We start from the raw sequence: 20,528 nt of genomic DNA, 5'->3' as shown, positions 1-20,528 counted from the left end.
CCCAGTTACAGAGTAAGGACCGAGATTCAAAGACACATGCGACATCTGTCATGTAACATCTCCCGTGCTCTTCACAACAGCACTCATATTTGGATATTGGCAAAGGATTGGTGAAGACAGCCTCCCTTCCTCTTTCTCTGTCTTTTTCCTTGTTTTTCACTTATTCATTACCCTTAACATCTTTCTCTATGTGCAGGATTCTTGTCCTGGGCAGTTCAGAGGATACAGACCCTAGAATGGCTCTTCTTCTGCTTCTCTCTTTCTTTCTCTCTGGCAAACTTCTACTGATCCCTCAAAGCCCAGTCCAAATGGTCCCAGCCCTGGGAGCATCACCTGCTCTTGAAATTTAGTCATCCCCGCCTCCTTCCTCTTTCCTATACTTGACATCTAAAAGGCAGCTTTACCTTAGTTCACAGAGAGTTAATAATGCCTACTCTGTGCTGGAAGCTGGAGACCCAGAAGACTCTGGAAAATTTCCACCCTTAGGGAGCTTAATGTCCACTGATGGACAGGTTTACACCAACAGGTCTTCATAATGTAGAGTGATTCATGTTAAACTTCAGTTTTGGAGAAAAATTATACTAATAGTGGTCACCACTTTTTGGTGACATTGAGCGCCAGCATTGTTTGGCATGCTTTGCCCCGATTACTTCCTCTCGTGCTCCAGACACCCTCTGAAATGGGCTTCTACACAGATGGGGAAGCTGAGAGTAGAAGACAAAACTTAAATGCCCAAGGCTGCCCAGCCCAGAACCCTGACTGGAACCCTGGGAGGCTTGGCTCTTATGTCTTTGTCTCTGCTGGTCTGTTCGTCAATCTGCTGGGATGCTAGCTAAGTGTGTTGTGAGTGTGTCCTTTATCCTTGGTTCTCATAGCTCATGTTGATGGTGGAAAGAATCAGACTAAAGAAGAATAAGAGCTCCTCCTACCCCAGAGGAGCCTCCAGCCCCAGCGGAGACCAGAGCTGAATATAGATCCAGCAGACGGGCTGAGCAGTCTGATTGTTTCCACCTGCTGCTTTAGAAATCTAGCCGATAAGACTGAGTACTTCTGGCTGAGTTAACTTGGGAGGGCTTCCTGGAGGGGGCAGACCTGAAAGATAGGAAGGATTTTCCAAGGTTTTTACTAGCCACTGGACTGGAAGGGGAACAGTGGTGAGACTTCCCTAGAGGAAAGCTCATGGAAAAAAATGCCATCTCTGGGGCACCTGGTGGCTCAATGGGTTAAGCTCTGCCTTCAGCTCAGGTCATGATCTTGGGGTCCTGGGATTGAGTCCCACATCAGGCTCTCTTGCTCAGCAGAAAGACTGCTTCCTCCTCTCTCTCTCTGCTTGCCTCTCTACCTACTTGTGATCTGTCAAATAAATAAATACAAACTTTAAAAAAAAAGAAAAAGAATGCTATCTCTGGCCCTCTCAGAGCCTCTTTGGGCCTGAGCACTGACGCTCCCCATAGATGCAAAATTAAAAGCAAGAGATGATGCGTTGAATGGCTAAGAACACAAACTCTGGAGTCAGACTGCCTGGGTTTGAGGCAATATCAGCTACCTGACTTTGAGCAAGTTGCTTAACCTTTCTGTCCCTCAGTTTCCTCATCTGTGAAATGGGGGGATGGCTGTCGTGACCTTCCTGAGGTGTGGTGAGGTGCAAATGAGATAAAAAGCATTTGAGCACGCTGCTGTGAACTGTGGAGTGCCAGGTTCTCGTTGCGAGGTATTACCTTTCAGGCCTGTAGTTGAGACTGGTTGCTGGGGCAGTTGAAGAGGGAGTTAGAGAAATGGAATCATGTGCAACCAGGAATCCCTTGGGACCCGGCCGAGTTGCAGCCCCAGAGCAGTCCTCAGACCTGGAACTAGGGCGGCAGAGCCCCTCACACACCCCGGGGTCTCTGGTGACCGGCACAGGTGGGCCAAGGAGGCTCCCTCTTCCCGGCACTCCCCTCTGACTGCCCAGGCCAGGGGAGAGGCAGCGGAAAGTGGGATCAGGGGTGTCCGGTCACCCCGGCAACCGAGGGTGGTGTGGAAAAGCTTTGTCTGCCTGAGCCTCAGCCGATGGGGACCATCCCAGGAGACGGAAGTAAAACATTCTCATGGTGGAGCACCGAGAAGCTCCAGAGGCGCTGGGAGCCCCTTGCCAGTTTGATGTTAGCTCAAGGGTCTGTTCAGTGTGCCTGTGCGTGTGTGTGTGAGAGAGAGTGTATGTGTAAGAAAGGGTGAGAATGAATGTGTGTAAGAATGTTATAAGCTAGAGTGTGGATGAGTGTAAGAGGGAGTGTGTGTGTGTGTAAGAGTATGAGGAGTGTGTGTAAGAGATAATGAGGGTAAGTATGTGTACAAGGGAGTGTGTAAGTGGGAGCACACGTGAGAGTCGTGTGTGGTGAGTGTGTAAGAGGGAGTTGGTAAGCGTGTAATACAGCGAGACTCTGGGTGAGCGTGTGTGTCCCTCTGTTCCTGCAGTCGTTCACCAGCCCCCATCCGGGACATGCAGAGTTGCCTCTGCCTTGCGGTGGGGGGGACTGTGGGGGTGGGTCGCTGGGTGGCCCTGAGATGAGGAATTCCACACCTTCTTGCGTCCCAGGACTGGATGCCCTCCCAGGAGGCCATGTGGTTTTGAGTGATGGCTGAGCCTTGAGCTTCCTGCCTTCTCCCGGCGGAAGGGTCAAGTGACGCTGTCAGGTCACTGGTTGTCTTTGAGTCTCAGTTTCCCTGTCCGAGGCGCAGAGGACTTGGGTGATCTCCAGGCTCTGTTCCAGCTCTGGCTTTGACTCTCACTGCCTCTGCCTCACCCCAGATTCCATCTTGATGACATCACTGTGGCCACAAAGCTTGGACCTTGGAAGTTTTGCCTTAGTTCTTGGCATCTTAGGATCTCGCCTTAAGGCTGGGCTTTTGTCAGGGGACTTGGGACCCCAACCGTGCCCCTTTCACCACACCTGGTGTCAGCAACCTTCCTGGATTTTAAGGAGACTCTTCAGGGCTGGGGGGTGGGAACAGCTGGTGGAGTCAGGGCCTTGGAAGAGGGACAAGCCCGAACAGGCCCACGGGGCCCCGCTTCCCTGCACCACTGCGCCCTCCCTCCTGGAAGCTTGCTTTTCGGTAATGGGCCGCCTACTGGAGGTAAGGAGCCAAGAGTGGATCCCAGACCTGCCTCTTCAGCCTGGGCCCCTCCCTCCCTTGCCTTTACCCGTCAGGGCCTGCCCACCAAGAGGCAGGGCCAACACAGGGAGACCCTGGGGAACCAGCTCTGGGAACATGGCTCTAGCCCCAGGTTCTGTGGGAGCCAGCTTCTGTGGAAGGAGGTGCTCTGCACCCAGGTCAGGAGGCCTGGGACCTTGCCGTCCTGGGTGGCCTTGGCCTGTCCTGCCTCTTCTGAGCTCCAGGTTTTCTTCTGTCACACAGGAATGCCAGCTGTCTCTTAACCTAGTGAGGGAGGCCTGATGGTCCGAAGGTCCTGAGACTGGGAAAAGCAATTCCTGTGAGTTGGTCATGGATGTTCTGATTCCACGTCACCTCCATGTCCCCAGTGCACAGCACAACCTGGCTTATAGAAAATGTCCACGTTGGGGCACCTGGGTGGCTCAGTGGGTTAAGCCGCTGCCTTCGGCTCAGGTCATGATCTCGGGGTACTGGGATCGAGGCCCACATCGGGCTCTCTGCACAGCAGGGAGCCTGCTTCCTCCTCTCTCTCTCTGCCTGCCTCTCTGCCTACTTGTGATCTCTGTCTGTCAAATAAATAAATAAAATCTTTAAAAAAAAAAAAAAGAAAATGTCCACGTTGGAATGTAGGATTGACTCGCTCCCTCTGCTACAGATATGCTAAGCTAGGGTAGACTGCTTCCCTTCGACTCTGGGGAAGCCAGTGAATCTTGCCAGGCCCCAGCTTTCTCTGCTACAAAGTGGGGACAATACGAACCCCACAGGGCAGTCGCGAGGGCCAAACAGCTGCTATGTGTCAGGCTCCCAGCACAGTGCCTGGTTCGCGTGCACCTCCGGGAATAATGAGCGTTCTTCATGTTACCACTCTTGGCTTGCGTCACTTGTCCTCTTACCCCGTTTCTCCGTGTGGTCCCCGACTCTGGGTCTGCAAGCACACGGTGTGGCTCTTTTGGGGCCAGGCAAGCTTTGTGGATTGGACTGATGGCAGAGAGGGGTGGGGAGGCATTTGTAAAGTTTAGCATGCTGGTGGAGGTGGGGCTGTCATCTGCTTTCCCTGGGCTGTCTCTTCAGCCTGTGCCTTCTCCTCTTAGTGCTCAATTCCAGCGGAGGGTGTTGAGGTCAGCTGGCTGGGCCTGGAGTGGGACTCCTGGCCTCAAGAAGCTGGTTCCTGATGGCTGCAGGAGCTCTGCTCTCCACCACCCCGTGGCCATCCTGTCTTCCCTCCAGGACAGTGCAGGTCTCTGGGTGTTCTACCATTGTCCTGTCTCCCCCTGCTCCTGCCTGCGTTGTCTGACCTCACTGGATGCCAAGGAGAGAGAGGAATTGGGGCAGTGACTGTGGATTGAAGGTTCGAGAAGGAGAGGCACCAGAGGAGTCCTGCCCTACCATGAGCAGACAGAGGTGGTCAGGGAATGCTTCCAGGAACAGGAGGCAGGTAGAAGCATGTGACATCAGCCACATGCAGTAGGGATAGAGGTACAGGAATAGTGTTCTGGAGAGACAGACTAGACCAGGCAGATATCTGCAGGCAAAAGAGGATGTGGCTCGTTTGGGGGAAAATGCCCCTTCCATGCACCAGCCTGTTGAACACTGGGGCTTACTGGTAGACACTCCAAAGACTGGGGAATTTTCAGCAAGAGTTGAGGTTGGTCAGGTCCATTTTGAAGCCCGGAGAATGCACGTGGTAGCTCTGGGGTTCTCTCTTGGCCTGGGATGGAGATGTGTTTTTTTCCACCACGTTTTGAGTGTCTCCTGGGAGCCTGGCACTGTGCCAGTGTTCTGGGCCTAGCTAGTGTTTCGAGTGTGAGTCTTGACTTGTAGCTCTGCTGGCACTACCCAGATCAGTACTCGAGAGTGGGAGGGGCTTTGGGCATGGGGAACGAAGTTTCTTTTCCTTCCCAAGGATCTCAGGGGTAATGAGAGCCAAAGCCTGGCCAGATGGGTTATCGGGAATTATGTGAGTAATGGCCTAGCCCTGTGCATTTCCAAATCAGTAGATACTTACTGAGTACCAACTGTGTCCCTAGCCCTGGGCATCTGATTATAAACGGAATCTGCCTGCACAGAGCGCATGGGCTAGGGAGGGGAGGAAGAAAGCGAGAGCTTTTTCACTTGAATAAAGTATCATACTTTTTTTTTTTTTTTAAGATTTTACTTATTTATTTGAGGGAGAGAGAGAGAGAGAAAGCATGAGAGGGGAGAAGGTCAGAGGGAGAAGCAGACTCCCCGTGGAGCTGGGAGCCTGATATGGGACTCAATCCGGGGACTCCAGGATCATGACCTGAGCTGAAGACATGGCTTCACCAACTGAGCCACCCAGGCACCCAAGTATCATACTTTCTTAACCAAGCTGACCCTGGGGTTTTTGGTGCCCAAAATGCAGATAGGTGCTGGGGTCTTCCTACCCCAAACAAAACCAAAACCCATTAGGGAGCTTGGGCCCAAACCTGGCATTGAGAGAATACCTCCCAGAATGGAGTTTTTGCTACTCCCCAGCTCTGGATTTGGGGGCCCCAGGGTGGGCCAGTACTGCATCCTCGGGGAGGGGGTTGACAGGTCTCAGGTGGGGTGAGGGGGGCATGTTCATGCCTTGATGAGGAGGGGGAGCAGGGGTCGACTTAGCGAACTTCGTTTTGATGGGAGCTGGGGGGTCAGACCTGGGTCCTCTCCCGGTTCTGCTACTAATTTGCTGTATGTCCTTGGGCAAGTCCTTTCCCCTTTCTGAGCCTTAGTTGCTCCATCTCTAAAGTGGAGGCAGGGGTTAAGCTAGAAACAGATGGCAGCTAGGTTTTATCTCACATGCAAAACTGATTGCTCATTGTTTGGCTTCTGGGCTCGGCAGGAGAGTGCACGAGTCTGAGTGGAGGTGGAGGTGATGCCTTTGGACACCTGGAGCCTCGGTAATCAGTGGCTCCTCTCTGCCTTCTGGAGGCATAGAGAGCTGCTTCTTTCTACCGCTCTACGACCGAGGCAGAGATAATCTGTACATACAGCCTTTGAAAAAACCCTTCAAAAACATTGTCACTTCGTGTATACAGCAAACCCTGGGGAGCTGGTATTACCATTGGTGTGTCACGGGCGAGGAAGTCGAGGCTCAGAGAGCTACCAAAGCGGCCCTCTGAGGCCAAGCCCCTGTCACCAGCTGCTCTTCTCTCCAGCCCCGTCCCCAGCCTCGCCTCCTGGTTTGCCGCAAGCCCACAGCCTCCCATTCTCTCGCCCTCTGCAGGTTTCCACGTGATCCCCACTATCTCGAGCATCGTCCCGGAGAGCTGCCTGCTGATCGTAGTGGGGCTGCTGGTGGGGGGCCTGATCAAGGGCGTGGGCGAGACGCCCCCTTTCCTGCAGTCCGACGTCTTCTTCCTCTTCCTGCTGCCACCCATCATCCTGGACGCCGGCTACTTCCTGCCGCTGCGGCAGTTCACGGAGAACCTGGGCACCATTCTGATCTTCGCCGTGGTGGGCACGCTGTGGAACGCCTTCTTCCTGGGCGGTCTCATGTACGCCGTGTGCCTGGTGGGCGGCGAGCAGATCAACAACATCGGGCTCCTGGACAACCTGCTCTTTGGCAGCATCATCTCCGCCGTGGACCCTGTGGCCGTGCTGGCCGTCTTCGAGGAGATCCACATCAATGAGCTGCTGCACATCCTTGTCTTCGGGGAGTCCCTGCTCAACGACGCCGTCACTGTGGTGAGGGGCCCAGACCTGAATCCAGGTCCAGACTGGATCCCACCTCCACCCGCTCATTGCAGTAGCGAAACCGTAAATCTCCCTTCCCGCTGGCTGTGTGCCAGGCATCGTGCTCAGCATGCGGCATGCGCTACCTCTTCCAGTCCCCGGGGTGCCCTTGGGAGGTGTTTCCCACTTTCGCACTACAGAGAAGGCAGCAGGGCCCCCGAAGTCAGACGACTTGCTCACAGGTGGCAGAACCAAGGTTAGAAGCCAGGTCTGTCAGATGTCAGGTCCTGAGCTCCTGGCCTTTACAGGCCAGACCCTCTCTGTCCCTGACTCGGACTGTGAGTCCGAGTGTTGTGAACTTGGTGAAATTCTGTATCACCTTTAGACTTTAGTTTACCCTTCATAGGCCGTTGAGTCTTGGGGGGCCAGTTCAGCCATCCTGTTGGCTGAGTCCTGAGTTATAGTTCAGTTTGTGTAGAGTTCAAGGGCAGCCGTGGTGGAAAGGACCCTGCCCTCCAAACCTCTAGGAAGGGCACCTGGCTGGCTCAGTCAGTAGAGCATGTGACTCTCGACCTCACGAATCACAAGTTCCAGCCCCATGTTCAACATGGAGCCTACTTAAAAAAAAATAAAAATAAAATTTGTTATAAAAACAAAAAACAAACAAACAAAACCCTCCAGAAAGTGGTTAATAAAATGGATTGGCCTGAGGTTGGCCACTATTATTATTATATTAATATATTAATATTAATATATTTATTATTGTTGCTGTTATTGTTATTATGTGGTCTTAGGCAAGTGACTATACCGCTCTGGGCCTCAGCTTTGCTAGCTGCAAAGTAGCTGAGTGGGCCATGCTTTCCACTCAGGGGCTAGGAAGGACAGATGCCCCCAGCGCAGTCCGTCCGCATTTGGCCACGCTATATGTGCTAACACAAGCTCTTCCTCCAGCTGATTTCCTCAGGAAAGGCGTACGTGTATGTGCACACTCATGTCGTGTTGTGAAAACACCCCCATGCTCCTAGTCAGACCCCTCAGAGAGCAGCTGTTTACGTAAGGAAACACAAGGACACGTGTGCATGCCAGGGTACGCTCATTCACACACTCCCTCTTCACCCACCCCGCATCCCTCAGGAAGCCACACTTCTAAGAGACATAGTAGTGGTTGGCTTGCTGCAGGCAGCCTCAGCTTCCTCCCCTCTCCTCTTCCTCTTCCTCCCCTGCTGCCTTCGTGGGGTCCTTATGGGGCTGAGAGAGCAGCAGCCTGATCTAAGCAAGCAGGCCCCAGTGCTGGTTCTTCTGGAACCAGCTCTTGCCTCAGTTTCTCCATCTGTAACAAGGATTGCAGTACCCAGCCTGACATCCTCCCAAGGTTCCTACTGGCGTCACGCCAGTGGGTACCACAGACAAAGCCCTCCCCAGTTGGGTCTGGGTGTTGGGGTTCAGGTTGGCCTTTCTGGGGAGTAGTGGGATGTGGTTATTTCAAGGGTGTATTGCAGGCTTGGCCAACCAGGCCTCCCCTGGTGGTGGCTGTGCTGGTAGTCCTTGCTCGTGCTCACTTCCTGTCTGAGCACTTCCTGTCAATGAGCACGTATTGCCTCATCTAATCCACAGAGAAACTCCATGAGGTTGGCACTGTGATTATCCCATTTTTCCAAGCAAGGAAACTAAGCTACTGGTCTAGGTTAGGAAACTCGTCCAGGGTCACATTAGCAGGTAAGTGATTGCAAGTGACCTACACAGTGGGAGCACAGCCTGCACACTTACCACTCTGCTGCGCTGCCTCCCTGGTCCCTTTGACAGTACACCCAGGTGGGAAAGGAGGACCTTGCCCCGTCCACCTGCCCATGGGTCCACGTGGTAGACCCTGGGACCCATGAATCTCCTCAGACCAGGAGTAAGTGTAGGTAGCCCAGAGCTGAGAATGCACCTGTTACCCGCCACTGGAGCCCTGCCCTGTCTGCCAGACAGCTATGGCCCAGGCAGCATCAGGGACAGGCCAGTGCTTGGCATCTGCCCTTCTTGCTTGGCCCACCTCAGGCCCTTTCTAGAGCTCTGGGCATGAAGGCGAGTGCCCTGTTTCCCGACATTAAAGCTGAAGGCAGCCCCTGAGCCGCCTGGTCTCAGGTCCCCTCCCCTCTCTCCCAGCTCTCCGGCCTGGAAAGCCCTCAGCTGGCTTCCTGGCAAGCTGTGTGTGAGTAGGCCCAGTAGCCAGAGAGCTGACACAGAAGCTGCCCCTGTCCAGGAGGGCCCACCTACTGCTCCAGGGAGCAAGTTCTGGGCCTGACGCTCCTGCCGGGGCCTGGGACCCTTTGTCAAGTCACTCCACTACCCTGAGCTTCTGTTTGGGAAAGCAACGGGCAACTTTGGCTCCCTGCCTACCTCATGAGACAACACACGTGATGTGTGCCGAGCAGGACAGCCACTGTCCATGGGCTTTATCATGTGTGACATGCCCCTGAAACATCTGACCATCTGGTGACAGCACTACACTGACAGTTCCCGGCCCAGGAGGTGGGGAAGCCTCAACGCCTCTGCTGGTTCCACTACCTCTGAACTTGGCTGTTGGTGGTAGCCACCTGGAGACCTTGTTGAGCAGAGATTTCTGGGCCCCACCTCCCGAGAAGGAACCCAAGTGGGGGTATGGCCCGGCTGTGTGTATTTTCAGAAATTTCCAGAAGCTAAGAAGTCCTGTTCTGGTTTGTTGTCTGAACTTTCTCTGCTTTGTGCTGAAGGAGAGACTGAAAGCCAGACAGGGACATGATGTGCCTAAGTCAAATGGTGAGAGGGGCCACTGGGTAGCGCCAGTGGTAGCTGATACCGTGATGGGCCTGGTTCTGTGCACTTGGCCTTGATGAACTAGTTTCATCCTCACAGTGGCCCTATAAGGTTGGTACCGTTACCCCATTTTATGGCGAGGAAAAGTGAAGCGCAGGGAGACGGAGTAATTTGTCCCGCTTTGTCCTGCGTAGACAGCCGGGAGCAAGAGGGCCACAGTTCCGGCCCAGCTCGTTTGGCTTCAGAGTATGTGCTCTTACCCAGCACAGCACGCTGTAGCCCTGACACAAGGCCTTCCAGGCCCTTGGCCACTGGTTTTGACCACCTCCTTGGCACCATGGTTCTCTGCTATCATATGGCCGCCTCCTGTGGCCGTGGTTCAGTGGAGGGCATGCGATAGCCCTAGCGGACCCCAGGGAGCTGGGGTGAGGGGCGGAGCCAGGGCCCTGCCCTCCTGCCGACCAGCCTACACCCCCTTCCCAGGTCCTGTATCACCTCTTTGAGGAGTTTGCCAACTATGACCGAGTGGGCATTGTGGACATCGTCCTCGGCTTCCTGAGCTTCTTCGTGGTGTCCCTGGGCGGGGTGTTTGTGGGTGTGGTCTACGGGGTCATCGCAGCCTTCACCTCCCGATTCACGGCCCACATCCGCGTCATCGAGCCGCTGTTCGTCTTCCTCTACAGCTACATGGCCTACCTGTCAGCTGAGCTCTTCCACCTGTCAGGCATCATGGCGTGAGTCTGGGTGCAGCCTGGGGGGGGGGGGGGGATGCCAACCTCGATTCCCTGTGCTTGCAGGGGTCACAAGGGAGTTCCCCAGGCCCGGCTTCCAGCCCTGGGATGAGACTCACGCACCAGGCAACTGCCCCTGGAACCATTGAGTTTAAAGTTCTGGAAAGCTTCAGCGCTGCTACTTTCTGCTTCGAAGGGAGTTCCCTTGGTTGTAGCCAGCCACAGGCTCTCACATTCACTGTGCCCTTCCACAGCCCCAGCAAGGAGGCCTGGCACCTCCATTGCCATGAGGATTCCTGAAGGTCCTGGGGCCTCAGCCAGGTCTCGAAATCTAGGGACTGTGGAGAGGCAGTGAGATGCAAAGGTTTGCCCAGTAGGGGAACACATTGGAAATACAAAGGGCAGGCCAGATTGGGGGATATGGGGTAACCTTTTTAAAAATTTTTAAATTTTTAAATTTTAATTTTTTTCATTCCAACTTTTCTTTTTATTTACTTCTTTTTATTTACATGTAGTATATTATTGCCCTAGGGGTACAGGTCTGTGAACCATCAGACTTATTTAAACATTTCACAGCACTCAACCATAGCACATACCCTCCCCAATGTCCGCCACCCAGCCACCCTCCCTACTCCCTCACCCCTCAGCAACCCTCAGTTCGTTTTGTGAGATTAAGGGTTCCTTATGGTCTGTCTCCCTCCCGATCCCATCGGATTCGGGGTAACCTTGAGGAGGCCAGGTCAGCAGGAGCAGAGCCAGGTATGGACGCCAGGCAGGGAGCAGGTGCCTGGGACAGAGCTGCCTAGGGAGACCTCCATGTGGGAGAGACACTGTGCTCTGGGGGAATAAAGCAAGGCCATGGACATTTGTAACTGACTCCTGTTAGACGGCAGCATGGCCAGGGCAGGGCAGCGGTGGGGGAGGCACAGGCTTTAGATTTGGGCAGACCTTAGTTTGCATCTTAGCTCACTGGCAGGGTGACAGTGGACAGGCAACAATCTCTCTGCCTCTCAGATCCTTCATCTGCCCACGTCTGGAGCGTTGAGTGAGAGGATGGAGATAAAAAAGTTAGGTAGAGCCCACAGCGGGTTCTGACCTGTCGGGGGCACCTGTCCGCCTCCCCAGCCATGGAAGGGCTCTGGGAAGGTGCAGATCCACTGAGCCCTGAACTCTGCTCTTCCCTGACCCCAGGCTCATCGCCTCGGGAGTGGTGATGCGCCCCTACGTGGAGGCCAACATCTCCCACAAGTCCCACACGACCATCAAATATTTCCTGAAGATGTGGAGCAGCGTCAGTGAGACCCTCATTTTCATCTTCCTTGGCGTCTCCACCGTGGCTGGGTCCCACCACTGGAACTGGACCTTTGTCATCAGCACCCTGCTCTTCTGCCTCATCGCCCGAGTGCTGGGTGAGGTCCCGGGCTGGAGCAGGGGAGAGGTGTGTGCGTGCGTGCGCGTCTGCGTGCGCATGCGTGTACCCTGTGTGCGCGTGCTGTGGAGGCAGGAACTGGGCTGGGGTGGGAGACCCCGTATGAAGGGCCGAGCTGGGTCAGCTGCTGGCGATTCCCCTCACAGCTGCACAGCTGGGGCTTCCCTGCCCCTCTCTGCCATGCTGAGGCTTTGGTGGGCCTCATGATGGCTCACGGGGAGTCTGTGACCTCTGGGAAGATGGTTGTGGGTTGATGAGTTGAGCGCTTGCAGACCCGTCTATGCCGCCGGCCCCGGCCACGTATAGGGACCAGGCCTCCGGTCCTTGGGTTCTGCTTGTGCTTTCCAGACACACCTCAACTCAGGGACTGTGTCTTCCCCTTCCAGATCTCACTCTACTCCTCTCTCAGTCCCTGCCCCTGACTGGCTATCGCATCTGCTTGATAGACTGGAAATCTGTTCAGTCCTGGGCCTCATCCTCCAGAGATTCTAGCTCCGTAGGTTGAGGTTGAATCCAGATCTCTGCATTTATTTATTTTTAAAGATTTTATATTTATTTGACAGACAGAGATCACAAGTAGGCAGAGAGGCAGGCAGAGAGAGGTGGGGCAGCAGGCTCCCTGCTGAGCAGAGAGCCCGATGCGGGGCTCGATCCCAGGACCCTGGGATCGTGACCTGAGCTGAAGGCAGAGGTTTTAACCCACTGAGCCACCCAGGCACCCCAAGATCTCTGCATTTTTTTTTAAAAGCTTTCTATTATGGAAAATTTGAAGCCTGTGGAAAAGTAAATCCCATGAACCCATCAAAATGACTAGATACCAACTTGGGGCCAGTCTTGTTTCAGCTCTTCCCCCAGCTCCCTGCTGACTTTCAGTCTCTGGAGGCGGCTGTGACGCTCTCTAGAGCACACCCAGGTTGGGAGAGCCCCTTGAGAATCCAGCTCTTCGCTGAGGGACCCAGGAAGGGAGTGCACTGGGTGGGCGTGCTCGCGGGGGCTGCCTCCAGGCAGAGCAGCTGTGGGTGCAGCAGCCAGGAAGGCCTGGGGACAGGCTGACGCTCTCCTTGCCCTTCCTGCTAGGGGTGCTGGGCCTGACCTGGTTCATCAACAAGTTCCGAATCGTGAAGTTGACCCCCAAGGACCAGTTCATCATTGCGTACGGGGGCCTGCGCGGGGCCATCGCCTTCTCCCTGGGCTACCTCCTGGACAAGAAGCACTTCCCCATGTGTGACCTGTTCCTCACTGCCATCATCACGGTCATCTTCTTCACCGTCTTTGTGCAGGTGCTGGACAAGGCAGAGCAGCCCCGCCTGGGGACCCTGACTCTGCCAGTGGAAGGAAGAGGCGCCCAACCTGACAGGGGGCCACGGGTTCTAGTCTGCAAAGAACTTGCTACGCGGTCTTGGGCAAGGCGCTCCCCCTTCAGGTCCTCACTTAACTTAATTGTGAAGGGGGAGTTAGGATAATGAGCGACCAGTCAGAACACTGTCTAACTTAGAAATCCAGACAGTGCTGAGAGAAGTAGGCAGAGTCAGCAGGCCCATGGTGCCCGGTACAGGGCTTTAGGGAAATGATTTGCTATTTTAGGATCTCAGTTTCTGTGCCTGTAAAATGGAAATAATAGCACAAAATGTGGGGGTGGAGCGAGATAAGTTGCTGAGCTGGGCAGTAGGTCTGGAGTCAGTGTGGGTTCTGCTGGGAAAGACCTTCCTCCCATTTCTGGGTCTTGGTTCCCCACCTGCGAAGTGAGAGGGTTGGCCTAGATGATCCTGGAGTCCTTCCAGCCTCTGGCCAGTGATTTCCATGCATTTAAATGACCCTGGCTTAGGGGAGAGTCCCCTACCCTTTTCAGAATCCCCAAGGAAACCCAGCCAGGATGGCATCAGTGCTCCATCTTACCTGACCTGTGACTTTGGGCAAATGAGAAACAAGTCTGTCCAGGCCTCCGTTTCTCTATCCCTTCCGTCTTTCGTAGACGCAAATCTTGGCAAAGCTTTATTTGTTTATTTATTTATTAATATTTTATTTATTTATTTGACAGAGAGAGATCACAAATAGGCAGAGAGGCAAGCAGAGAGAGATAGGGGGGAAGCAGGCTCCCCGCTGAGCAGAGAGCTCGATGCGGGACTCAATCCCAGGACCCCAAGACCATGACCTGAGCCGAAAGCAGAGGCTTAACCCACTGAGCCACCCAGGTGCCCCTTGGCAAAGCTTTAGATGGGAAACAGCATTGCCCAGGCATCCTCCTGGGGCCAGACTCCCCTTCTGTCCCTTCTAAGGATAGGGGACTGCCTCTTTTGCCCTCTTGCACTGTTTCCATTGTCAAAAATATTTTATCACCTTGACTTGGCAGTTGTATACGCTGATGGCTTACCAAGTCCATTTTCAATGAAGTCCGCACTGAGAGAGGGGCCTCCCTGCCTGGGTGTGAATCCAGCTTTACTACTAGTTCTGTAAGCTCTGAGAAAGTTACTTAATCTCTCACCTATAAGATAGAAACAGTGGAAGAACCTACCTCTCAGGGTCCATGTGGGCATGCCGGAGCGAATACTTAAGTAAGTCACCCCTGGCTCTGGCAGAGGGCACACACACGATGAGATTAGCTGCTCCCGCTGCTGTTCTGGACTGGGCAGCTACAGTCCTGTGAAGTGGTTTTCCCTATCAGCCGGCCCCGACTTCTCTGGGGTTGCAACGCATGTTTGTGGTGGAGCCCACATTTGAACCCAGGCCCTCTGACCCCTCACCCGGGCTAGATGACCAGTGTGTGAGTCATTTAGCTGGAAGGGGCTGTGTCCTTGGGAGGAAGCAGATCTTAGATAGGACCTGCCTTTGAGCCATGGCTGACATGCAGGTTGGGAAAGTGGGGACCTCAGAGCAGAGGGCATCCTGGCTTCAGGGGCTCTAGGGGTGAGGGAGGGGGGACACCCCGTGGTCTCCCTGCCAGGGTAGCAGACCGCGAGTGCCTAACGCCCACCTGCCCCCCAGGGCATGACCATTCGGCCCCTGGTAGACCTGTTGGCTGTGAAGAAAAAGCAAGAGACAAAGCGCTCTATCAACGAGGAGATCCACACACAGGTACTGGAAACTGGGCCTTGGCCTTGGTTGTAGGAGAAGGCTCAGGGAGCTGGGGGGCAACTAGGCCTCACGTCAGTTTCCTCACTTGGCCCCATCCTCCCTCATCCCAGTTCCGGGTGGTCCTTTAGCTGCTTGAGGTCGCCCGATCGAACCATAGGCAGGTGTGGTGTGGGCAACCAGGAGCCCTAGGAGGGGGTGTCATGCCATCTCTACCTCTAGTAGGAACCTATCCCAAGCGTTGGGCTCATGTGGATTCGGGGAAGGGGGCTCCGCTGGGGTGTGACAGGGAGGGGTTTGAGGTGCTGCGAGTTCAGGATGAGATGTTGGTGCCACCTCCTGGCTGCTCCTGGAACTGCAAGGCTGGGCTGAGCAGAGCTGCACTAGGGTGGAAAATGGGGGCCCATTCAGAAGTCTTGGTAGGGAAGCAGCCCAGTAGTGAGGCTTGACTTGGCCTTGGGCCCATTTCAGTTCCTGGACCACCTTCTGACAGGCATCGAGGACATCTGTGGCCATTATGGCCACCACCACTGGAAGGACAAGTAGGTGGCAGGCCTGGTGGGCAGGTGGGTGGGGAGGGACAGGGGAGGGTCTCCCCCGGCCTGGGTGTCTCCCCACCCTGAGGAGCTGGCTCCACACCTCTCCTCCCTGCCTCCACCAGGCTCAACCGGTTTAACAAGAAGTACGTGAAGAAGTGTCTGATAGCCGGGGAGCGCTCCAAGGAGCCACAGCTCATTGCCTTCTACCACAAGATGGAGATGAAGCAGGCCATCGAGCTGGTGGAGAGCGGGGGCATGGGCAAGATCCCTTCTGCTGTCTCCACTGTCTCCATGCAGTGAGTGCCAATGATGACGCTGGCAGCTTTTGCACCCACACCCAACCCCTGCCCAGAAACCTAGAAGGCCACCCACCAGGGGAGGGGGTTCTGGGAGGGGTGGTGGCAGGCCAGGTGTTGTCCAGGCAGGGTGGGTGAGAGAGCCACAGGGCCACAGAGGACACCTCCCCCGCCCCCACCCAGGCCAGCCTGACTTCCTGGCCCAGCCCAGCAGGCTCAAGGGTCACAGGAATTTCTTGGGGACCTAACCTGTGCCTTGTCGTCCAGGAACATCCACCCCAAGTCCCTGCCTGCAGAGCGCATCCTGCCGGCACTGTCCAAGGACAAGGAGGAAGAGATCCGCAAAATCCTGAGGAACAACTTGCAGAAGACCAGGCAGCGGGTGAGGGGTTGCTCCCTGCCCGGCACCCCTACAGCAGGGCAGGCCCTCTGCTCCAGCCCTGGCCCCCACCGGGCCCGGCTTCTGGGGCCTGAAAGCTGTTCCCCCCACAGCTGCGGTCTTACAACAGACACACCCTGGTGGCAGATCCCTACGAGGAGGCCTGGAACCAGATGCTGCTCCGCAGACAGAAGGCCCGGCAGCTAGAGCAGAAGGTGGGTGAGGGCCTGGAGCTGGCTCCTGCCTTTCACGGGGAGTCTGGGTTCTTCCTCCAACATCCCTGCCCCTAAGCCCCTTTGAAGAGAGAGCCACTGCCCGTGTTTTTTGGCCTCCTCTGCTTGTCTCGAAGACGGAGCCCCAGGACAGGTTCCAGAAAGCTGCCTCCTCCTCTACCTCCCCACTCAGGGCAGCAAAGACACCCACTCACTGCACCCGCAGGCCTCTGAGTCTATCTGTGTGCTCGAACCACGCATTTCTTCCCAAAAAAAACTAAGGCCCGGGGAAAGATCACAAAGCAAGGCATACGTGTGCTCGATCGTTTGCTCAGGAACAGTTTTTGAGTGGTTCCCAAGTGCTGTGCAGCAGAGTGGCCTCTGTGGGGACAGTGGTGCATCAGCCCAGTCCATGCCTTGCTGAGCTTCTCATGCAGTGACCCAGGCAGGACAGGAAGTGCAAGGGGCCAGGAGCACTCCGAGCAGGGGGGCAGGCAGGGGAAGCTCAGGAACAGGGCCAAGAGGAAGGCAGTGTGGGCAGAGGAAGGCCCAGGCTGTGTGCCTCAGTTCCCAGTCACAGAACATGGCCCACTGTAGCAACTGAGAGGGTTCCGCTTTCTAGAAAGCTTGTTAACGGTGTCAGGCTTTGGGCTTTATGCCAAGGGCATGGAGAGCCGTGAAGGGGTCTGAGCAAGGGGCTAACTTGGGAAGGGGTGGGGGGGGGGCCTGGATTAGTGAGGTGGGCTGTGGGAAGAGGGAAGAGGAGTCCTCTCCAGCCTTCTGGTCTGGGATGTTGGGAGCGGTGGTTTCAGTAGGGGGTGCGGAGAATGGCATCAACAAGGTCTTGAGGGAAGAGAAGAATCCGAGTTTAGTTCCGGCCTATTGCACTGAGATACCTGGCGGCCACTTGGGGTCCAGGTGCCAACTCCTGAGCTGACTTTATGGGTCTGGACCTCTGGGGCAAGTGTGGACAGGAATAGAGACGGGCCGGGGTGCTGTGGGAGAAGCAGGGCTGTTTAAGGCTGCTCCAGAGATCATACAGCTTGACAGAGGCTGGGCCAAGCCTTCAGGAACCCCTGAAGGGCCAGCCAGCATGGCTTCTGTGCTGGCAGAGACAGACGAGCCTGAAGAGGAACCACCAGAGAGGCCGCGGGCCCCAAACATGCCAAAGGAGGGGGTGACTCAGCCTCGGGCGCCATCCCGAGGGGCTGCCTGTGCTTACCCCTGTCTTGCCCTTTCTCTGTCAGATCAACAACTACCTGACGGTGCCGGCCCACAAGCTGGATTCCCCCACCATGTCGAGGGCCCGCATTGGCTCAGGTGAGCCTGGACACAGGGAGCCTGGAGAGGGGTCTGGAGGGCACACACTCAGTGCCACTGTCCCTTGAGGGTGAGACTCCAGCAGGAATGGGCCTCAAAGAGAGCCACTGGAGAGGACAGGCTTCTCCTGCTGACCTCCTCCTACGACATGAGCTCCTTCTATATCAGGTGGACCTGGGGGTTCCCCCAACTGTCCTTTCCAGGAACAGAGGTGCTCTATATGGGGCTTATGGGGAGAACTGTGAAGGGGTTTGATGCCTGGCAAGGAGGCAGGAAGTCTGCACCACTGGGATGTTCAGCACGTGGGCGAGACAGTGACAGGCCTTCTTCAGGCCTGGGCCCTGGAGACACATGGTGACTCAGGAGAGGGCTCTAATGGTCTGGGCGGGGTTACCTAGGGAGCCCCTGGTGTGCAGAGAGGGACATAGTCCTACCTTCCGGGGCCTAGTGTGAGGGGAAGAGAAACTGCTCATCGGGGACGCCTGGGTGGCTCAGTAGGTTAAGCAGCTGCCTTCGGCTCAGGTCATGATCCCAGCGTCCTGGGATCAAGTCCCACATCGGGCTCCTTGCTCTGCAGGGAGCCTGCTTCTCCCTCTGACTCTGCCTTCCACTCTATCTGCCTGTGCTCGCTCTCACTCTCTCTTACAAATAAATAAATAAAATCTTTAAAAAAAAAAAAAAAAGAAACTGCTCATCAGGCCTCATCCAGGTCCACGCAAGTGATCCTGAAACATGGCAGCATGGCCGCCCTCACAGGAAGGTTCTGTGGGAATTGCTGGCACGTGCCAAGGAGGGGGCACTGCTGGGCAGGGCTTGGGGCAGAAGCCAGCTTGGGTTTTGCTCTTGGTCCCCAGATCCACTGGCTTACGAGCCGAAGGCCGACTTGCCAGTTATCACCATCGACCCAGCCTCCCCGCAGTCGCCCGAGTCCGTGGACCTGGTGAATGAGGAGCTGAAGGGGAAGGTCTTGGGGCTGAACCGGGATCCAGCCAGGGTGGCGGAGGAGGATGAGGATGATGATGGGGGCATTGTGATGCGGACCAAGGAGCCCTCTTCCCCTGGCACGGATGATGTCTTCACCCCTGCGCCAAGTGACAGCCCCAGCTCCCAGAGGATACAGCGCTGCCTCAGTGACCCAGGTCCCCACCCTGAGCCTGGGGAGGGAGAGCCTTTCATCCCCAAGGGGCAGTAGCGCTGGGGTCCGTGGGCAGTGCCCATCCCAACACAGACTCTCCCACCAGAGCAGGGGCTGCTGGGGGAGCTGGGGGCTCCCTTCATTCTTCCTGACTTGGATTGGCCCTGCCCCTCCCCCAACCGCATGGCAGCTGGGCCCACAGCCCCCACCGCAGCACGGCTTCCCCCTGCCTCCTGGGAAGCACCCTCCCTCCCACCAGAACTGCCTTCCCAATCCATTTGGCAGAACTGTCGGGCTGTGAGGCAGATCCTGCCCCTTCCCGATTCAGGCTCTCTCCCAGACCTGGCCTAGGGCCTCGAGAGTCCCAGCCCTCGGAGGCCTGCTGCCCACTCCATCCACCTCCTCATTCAAACCAATCTTAGTTCCTAACCAAAGAGCCTCTGGCTCAGCCTTGGTCCCACCAGGAAAGGGAAGGAGCCAAGACCTCTCCTGGCCTAGGCCAGGCCCTGCTTTAACAGCAGAAAGACTGGGGGACCAGGAATCCGACTGGCGTAGGGGTCAGCGCAGGGCGTAGGAGGCAGCCCTGCGCTCCTCCTGCCAGCTCTGTCCCCCTGGCCAGCCCCCAACCTGTCCAGCTCAGAGCTGCAGGCTAACGGCATCTCTGAGCTTCTCTGACTAGAGCTGGGGCGCTTTGGACAGTCTGGACTACCCCAGTGCGGACCACCGGACCCTCCAGGGGTGACTGTCAGGAGAAGGACTGTTGGCTCCAGAAAGTGCTGCCTTTTTATCTGTTCTGTTTGTTCACACTCCATGTATGATTCAATTTGCACAGAGGGCATTCCTGTTTTTAAAACATTTTGAAAACCCCTGGCTTACCAGAGCTCTAGCCCTCCTACTCCAGAGAATTACCCCTCCTCGTCTGTGCCTATCCTGCCCAACACTCCCTCTGCCTCCTGGGCTCTTAACTATGGCCCCAAGGCTATGATTTTAGAAGTGACCTCCTTCACTCCAGTTCCCGATTCTAACTCACTGATGCTGGGCCTTCTAGCACTTTCTGTGCTCTTGGGCCTGACCCTCAGTTCCTGCTGGCCTGTTCTTTTCTCTCATCCCTCTCCACACCCTGGGCCCCCAGACCTCTTCTGTGCACTGCACCCAGCCTGCTGTGGAGCCCAGGCCTTAGGGGAGAAGGCCTCCCCAAGCCTCTCCCACCCCACCAGGACTGGTGGGTGGGCAGAGTCCTGGGCCCCCAGAGGCCCTTGCTCACAGGCACACACTCCCACCCCCACAGCCACCATGGCCAGGCCTGGGCCTGGTGGTATCTGTCCTTCCCCAGGATTGTGCAATAGTCAGAGTGTCCCTCTCCCGGACTGGGCAGTGGGTGCTCCTCTGTCTCCCCCTCCTTCTCTCCATGCAAGTGCTGTTTGGGGCAGGAGTCACCACGCAAGGGTGACGTTGACAACCGTGTTCCAAGCCACCACAGCTGCTGCTGCTCTGCCTCCCGTAGGGAAGAAACCGGATCTTTTTCATATTCTAATAAATCGGTGTGAGTTTTTTACAGAGTTGGGGGCTGCTTCCTAGGAACTGGGACATCAGGGGAAGGAGGGTGGCCTGGGGGCTTGAAAGACTTAGCTCCTGGGGGCCTGAAGGTCTTAGCTCAGTGTCTGGCATGGCAGCTGGTGGTGCTGTGTGCCCAGAGAGAGAGAAAATATGAATAAAGCACAGCAGGGCGCTCCCTGCCCTCAGGCACCTTTAGCCTCCGCAGCATGGAAAACCCAGTGTGTTTGTGAATGACAGTGAATGGGGGTGGGGGGC

The 20,528-nt window shown here is 55.8% G+C and overlaps 1 protein-coding gene across 1 annotated transcript in view; it reads left to right on the top strand.

The window, feature by feature from the left end:
* SLC9A1 (solute carrier family 9 member A1) overlaps window positions 1-20,275 on the top strand; it is a 49,362-nt gene extending 29,087 nt beyond the window's left edge. Inside the window, exons 2-12 of the mRNA XM_059376795.1 lie at window positions 6,380-6,840; window positions 10,090-10,340; window positions 11,529-11,746; window positions 12,844-13,046; window positions 14,749-14,838; window positions 15,307-15,377; window positions 15,497-15,670; window positions 15,938-16,052; window positions 16,163-16,264; window positions 17,509-17,581; window positions 18,436-20,275. Of these exons, the coding sequence (XP_059232778.1) occupies window positions 6,380-6,840; window positions 10,090-10,340; window positions 11,529-11,746; window positions 12,844-13,046; window positions 14,749-14,838; window positions 15,307-15,377; window positions 15,497-15,670; window positions 15,938-16,052; window positions 16,163-16,264; window positions 17,509-17,581; window positions 18,436-18,773 (2,096 nt within the window). The 3' untranslated portion in view covers window positions 18,774-20,275. The remainder of the gene's footprint in view (window positions 1-6,379; window positions 6,841-10,089; window positions 10,341-11,528; window positions 11,747-12,843; window positions 13,047-14,748; window positions 14,839-15,306; window positions 15,378-15,496; window positions 15,671-15,937; window positions 16,053-16,162; window positions 16,265-17,508; window positions 17,582-18,435) is intronic.
* The last annotated feature ends 253 nt before the right edge of the window (window positions 20,276-20,528 follow it).

The sequence above is a fragment of the Mustela nigripes genome, chromosome 14, assembly GCF_022355385.1.
Source record: "Mustela nigripes isolate SB6536 chromosome 14, MUSNIG.SB6536, whole genome shotgun sequence".
Classification (NCBI taxonomy): domain Eukaryota; kingdom Metazoa; phylum Chordata; class Mammalia; order Carnivora; family Mustelidae; genus Mustela; species Mustela nigripes.
The sequence above is the reverse complement of the archived record's forward strand: the minus strand, read 5'-3'. Positions and strand labels throughout refer to the sequence as shown.